The sequence below is a fragment of the Belonocnema kinseyi genome, chromosome 1, assembly GCF_010883055.1.
Source record: "Belonocnema kinseyi isolate 2016_QV_RU_SX_M_011 chromosome 1, B_treatae_v1, whole genome shotgun sequence".
Classification (NCBI taxonomy): Eukaryota; Metazoa; Arthropoda; class Insecta; order Hymenoptera; family Cynipidae; genus Belonocnema; species Belonocnema kinseyi.
The window spans coordinates 17,178,409-17,184,785 of record NC_046657.1 but is presented as its reverse complement, the minus strand read 5'-3'; the positions used below and the strand labels follow the sequence as shown (position 1 = coordinate 17,184,785).

Below are 6,377 nucleotides of genomic sequence, written 5' to 3'. Positions count from 1 at the left end.
AAGACTAATTTTCTACCAAAAAGACCATTTTTTAACAAAATAGATGAATTTTAAATTAAAAAAGAGACTCTTTCAACAAAGAATAAAACAGTTACATTTTTAATAAAGAAATTAATTTTCTATTAAAAAAAATTAATTTTCAATCAAAAAGATTAATTTTCTACCGAAAATGAATAATTTTTAACAAAAAAGTGAATACGTCACTGAGAAGATAAATTTATAAATAAATGAAATAAAAAAAGATAAATTTCCAACAAGAAATAGAATGGTTCAATTTTAAGTTTAAAAAAAGCGTTTTTAACCAAATAAAATAAATTTCCAATGATATAGTTTTATTTTCTACCAAGCAGATGAATTTTCAACTAAAAAAGATACATTTTCAACAAAGAATAAAACATTTGAATTTTTATTAAAGAAATTAATTTACAATTTAAAAAAAATTATTTTAAACCAAAAAGATTAATTTTCTACTCAAAAAGAATCATTTTTAACAAAAAACTGAATACGTCATCGAGAAGATAAATTTAATAATAAGTAAAATAAAAAAAGATAAATTTAAAAAAATAGAATGATTCAATTTTAAGATTGAAAAAAGCGTTTCTAACCAAATAAAATAAATTTCGAACAATATAGTTTTATTTTCTACCAAGCAGATGAATTTTCAAATAAAAAATTAAACATCCATCAAAAAAATTTCCAACGAAAAATGGAAGTTAAATTTTGAGTTAAAAAAATTAGTTTTCAATTTAAAAAAAAAAACTAATTTCTAACCAAAGACTGAAAAGACAACTGAAAAAGATTGATGTTCAACTAAACATGAAGTAGTTAAATTTGCAGTTAAAAAAAAATTAATTTTCAAGTCAAAGAAATAAATTTTGGACCCAAAAGACTATTTTTTTTTACCAAGATGATTAATTTTCTAGCACATAAGACAAAGTTTCAACAAAATACTGAATTTTTTAATCAAATAGTTGGATTTTTAACTAAAGAAGGTAAATGTTCAACCAAAAATGGAATAGATTATTTTTCCGATACAAAAATAATTAAAAACAAATATTAACAAAATATCGAAATTTTGAACAACAAAAAAAAAAAGTTTTTTCAACTAAAATGATGAGTCATCAACAAAAAAAAAATGCATATAATAATATTTCCAGGTGACGAGGATGTTGCCAGGAGGGACGTGGGTATTAGGAATTTTTACAGTCGGTCCTGATGACACTTTTATTTCCAACGTCTGCGTGCAAAAGCTTCGATCCGTTTTGTCCGCGATTCACAAAAATCTAGGAGTGAATCAGTACCTCCACGGAAATAACAATCAGGAAAATCTTCTTCTGAACTTCAATAGCATCACGCAAAAGTGATTTTAGAAATAAAAAATAAATTAACATTAAGCATCTTGAACTAGGGATAAAATTTGTTTTTTATTGATTAAAGGTACGTTTGTAAATCTTTGGAAACAAACGGCGGTGGAATTCTGAAACCTGCCGACTGGAAATTTCAGAAAAGAGTCACCAAGTGGCACCAGTTGGAAGCTCTCGTAGATTTAGATCAGCTTTTCCCGATTCCGAGAAACAAAACACCGCAGTCGTTGAAGAAACAATTACAGGTACTTTTACAATGGATTGGATGAGTTTTTCTTCTTTTTTTTTTACCGCTTAACCCTTAAAGGGCACACTTTCGTAAAATTAAATAATAAGCATACTGGGTGTTATATACCCAAGGGTATTCAAACGTGTGCTGTGTCGACGTTATTTGATAGTTTTTTTACGAGAAAATCAATTAATGATGTTCAATCTATCCAGTGTAAGGAGAAAAAGGTTTCATAACAGTTTTTGAAATTTAAAGTATTTAAAAAATTCATTTTGAAAAAAAATGAATGTGTATAAAAATTATAAAAATCAAAATTATGTGAAAATGACATAGAAAAATAAGTTTTCATATCATTTGTTAATCTGGCGCCATATGTTCCATTTTCTTGATTTTGATACGTTTTTTTAAAAGGGCAAATAAGTCGCTGGGTATCTTACACCCAGTATGACCTTTAAGGGTTAAAAAAGTCTGGATACTTCTGCTTTCTAAAATTGTAAGGTTATCTAAATAATATATTCAATAATAATAATAATAATAATCCATGTAAGAAATCTGTCAGCATTTTAACAAAAAAAATGTAATTAGCCGATTTTCGAAGATTTCGAAAATAAAGAAGCTTTTTAAATAATTTTAAAAGGTTTCAAGATAATAAAAAAATTTCTAAAAAATCCTGGAGAAATGGAAACTGATTTTGCTTTTTGAAAATAAATTTCAAATATAAGATTTCAATTTCAGAAATTTCACGAAGATTTCAAAAAATATTTTAAATCATTTTGTAAAATTTCGAAATAGAAAGGGAAAGATTTTCGAGCAAAATCTTTCCATTAGCAAGATTACAAAGATTCATAAAAAATTCAAGTTGGTTTAAGAAATTTTAAACAATTTAAAATTAATTTAAAATTTGAAAATATTTCAAAAAAATGTTTGAAAAAATATATTTTTTAAACTAACTTTTTATTTTAAGAAATTAATTTCAAGAGAATATATATATTTTTAAACATTTAATAATATTACAAAAGATTTTTTAAATCGTCATAACAGATTTCAGAAGATGTTAAAAACATTTTTTTGTTTTTTTTTTATTTTGGGAAACAATTTTGGGAAAAAGTTAAAAAATAATTAAAAACTTTAAAGTATTTCAAGATTTTTTGAAGAAAATGTAAATTTTGTAAAATTCAAAAAAAAATGTCCAAGCTTTTGACAAAGTTTAAAAGTCTTTAAGATAATAAAAATTTTTTTTTAATTTCTGGGAAAATTTTAAAAGATTTAAAATTATTTTCTAACATTTCGAAAATGAATAGGAAAAATCTTCAAGCAAAATTGTCCAGTTAGTTTACAAAATGTTATAAAAAATTGAAAGGCTTCACGATTATGAAAAATGTTATCATATATTGTGGAATAATTTAAACTGATTTTGTATTTTGAAAAATAAATTTTAAGATAATTTAAAAAAATGTTGAGAAAAAAGATTTGTAGGAAAGTATTTTAATTTTGCAGAAGTTCAAGAAAAATTTTGGAAGAATTTTAAAAGATATTTAGTAGGCTTGAAAGTTTTAAAAATGATTTTAAAAATATTTCAAGTTTAAAGAGATTGATTTTCAAGAAGTTTGAAAAGTTTCAAGAAAATAATATATAATATATATAATAATATTTCGACAATATCTAAAAGATTTAAAGGTAATTTTATTAATATTAAAATATTTTTAAAAATTTGGAATAGTTAGAGTATGTTTAAGAGATATTTATTTTCCAAACAGATATATTTATTTAAATTTAAAAAAAAAAGAACAAATAAAGTTTAAAAATAAATTTTTATTTTATGTTTTAAATTATGTATCTCCGCAAAAATAATAATTTAAGCCAATTTCAATCAGTAATATTAAAAACTTTTATGAAAAGTTCGATCAAATTTATCGTTATATTTTTTGAATATTTGGAAATAAAATTTTTGAATCTTCAAGATTTTAAAAGGTTTCACTATACTAAAAAAATTTCTTAAAATTCTTGGAAACATTTAAACTAATTTTTTGTTTAAAAAAAATTAATTTCAGGAGAAAATTAACAAATATATTTCAAAAACTTTTAAATTATTTCCTAAATTTCAGAGAATAATTAAAAAGACTTTAATACATTTCGAAAGATTTTCAAATTTTTTAAACAGAATCTGGAATCCATAAAAAGAAATGTAAAATATAAATGTTTGTTTTTCGTTCAGAAAACTTTTTGAATTTTATCAAGCATCTCACAAAAATGATATTTGTATAACATTAAAAACAAATGAACATATAAATCCAAAAAGGAAATATTTATTCGAAAGTTTTTTTTTTTTTATTCAAATCTTTTTGGTTGAAAATTCGTCTTTTTCGGTCTTTTTTGGTAGAATATTGATCTTGGTGATGGTAGAAAATTGATCTATTTCTCTAAAAATTCATATTTTCGTGTTTAGAAATCTTTTTTTGTCGGTTTTTGAATTTTAAAAATTTTGGTTGTTGATTTTTTTAAATGAAATATTTTAAAATATTAGCGATGAAATATTTTCGGTTTTTATTGATATACTTCAATTTCAAAAGAAAAAGTGGTTCCAAATTAATTTAAATCTACAAAAATGGGTTAAAAGTTAAAAAATATACATTCTGGAATATTTGTTAATGAAAAATTTTGAAGCTTCTTGGGCATTTTAAAAGGTTTCACGATAATAAAAATTATTTCTGAACATTCATGGGATAATTTAAACTGGTTTTTTATTTTTAAGAAAATACTTAAACAGAAAAGTTAAAACATCCCAAAAGATTCTTAAAAAATTCTCAAAACAGATTCTGGAAGATTTAAAGGACATTTTTTCAATTTTCAGAATTTTAACAAATTTTTTAGCAAAATTCGAAAAATTTTAAAAGATATTTAAAAGGTTTAAATGTTTTGGAAGTGATCAAAGAATAATTTTAAATTTAAAAAAATTTACAAAAATTAAATTATAAATTTAAATTGTTTAAATTTTCGAAACAAATTCGAGTCAGTTTATAATATATTTATTTTCCAAACTTTAAAAAATCCTAAATATCTTTCTAAGTGTTTTTTATTTTTCCTAAAAGTTTGAAAAATCCTGGAAAATTATCCAAATTATACTGAAATATTTCAATATCTTTTTTAATTTTCTCAAGAATCTTACGACATTATTTTATTTATTCTTGCTTTCAGAAAATTTGAAATATTTTATCCATTTTCAAATTTTGATTATTATTTCCAAATTATTGAATATATTATTTAAATAACATAAATGATATTTCAACCAAAAAGTTTTAACAAAATAGCTGAATCTTGAACTAAAATTTAAAAAAGAAACTAATTTTCTATACAAAACAGTTTAATTTTCCAACACGAAAATATACATTTTCAACGAAATAAATGATTTTTTTTTCACCAAGAAGATCAATTTTCTACAAAAAAATACGAATTTTCAACCAAATAGTTAATTTTTTATCAAATAAACAATTTTTTCCAGTGAAGAAAGAAAACAAATTTCACTTAAACAATTTCACGTAAATTATAATTAGAATTCATATTTTGTTTAAAATTATTTTTCATCATTTCCAAAATATTTACACCTTCCAAATATATTTTCAAATTACCTAAATCTTTCCAAATTTTTGCAAAATTTTGAATTATAGACAAATTGCCATCACATATTCCAGATTCTGTTTTGACAACTTTGGAACTATTTGGAAATGTTTTAAAGTCTTTTTAAATATTTCCTCGTAGTTAATTTTTCAAAATGAAAAATCAGTTTAAATTGTCCCATAAATTTTATGAAATATTTTTTATTATGGTGAAACCTTTCAAAATGATTGTAAAGCTTAAAAACTATTATTTCCAAATATTCAAAAATATACCATTTTTAAAACTTATTTGAAATGCAGTCATCAGAGTGTCACCTATTCACCTTTTGTCACCTATTTTAAGAATTTGTCTCTTTTTCTCCTATTTTGGGGTTTCTCATCTTTCGTCACCTTTTTTCAGTTGAAAAAGTACAATTTTATTCAAATTTTGATTTAAAAAAAGATTAATTTTTAAGAAAATAGTTGAATTTAGATTAATTATAAAATAAAAATATAGTTTTTTTCAAATAAAATCAATTAGCTTTCGATCAAAAAGGATCAATTTTTAATCAAAGAATATGACTTAAACAAAAGAGTTAAATTTTCAACCAAATAGAATTTTTAACCAAAAGGTGATTATTTTTAGCAAATAGTTGAATTTCCCACCCAAAAATACGATTTTGTAAGTAAAAGAGAATTTTCAATCCAAAAAGTATCAATATTCGACAAAAAAATATGTCTTTTTAACAAAATAGTTGAATTCAGATTAATTCTGGAAAAGTAATATAATACTTTTTTGTTGGTTTTATTTTTGATAAAAAGAACTAACTTTCAATCGAAATAGATTTTTTTAACCAAGAAGTCAATTTTAAACAAAAAAATGTGACTTTTTAAGAACCTAGTTCAATTTTTCAATAAAATAAATAAACTTTCAAACAATTTGTAGAATTTTGAACTAAACACCAAAAATATAAGTGTAGACTTCTTAATCAAAATGATTAACTTTCAAATATTTTCAACACAAAAAAAAAGATTTGTCTGCCAAAAGATAAATTTTCAACAAAAAAATATGAATTTTCTACAAAAGTTTAAATTTTCGACCAAAAGCGATGACTTAAAAAAAAATCGTTGAATCTTTACAAAAAGTATGTTTTTTAAGTAAAAGAGATTATTTTTTAAACAAAAATACAA

The 6,377-nt window shown here is 21.8% G+C and overlaps 1 protein-coding gene across 1 annotated transcript in view; it reads left to right on the top strand.

Moving 5' to 3' along the window:
* Window positions 1-6,377, top strand: part of LOC117169741 (protein odr-4 homolog) — a 34,939-nt gene that overhangs the window by 5,612 nt on the left and 22,950 nt on the right. The window contains exons 3-4 of the mRNA XM_033356249.1: window positions 1,158-1,360; window positions 1,438-1,609. Coding sequence (XP_033212140.1) covers window positions 1,158-1,360; window positions 1,438-1,609 — 375 coding nt within the window. The remainder of the gene's footprint in view (window positions 1-1,157; window positions 1,361-1,437; window positions 1,610-6,377) is intronic.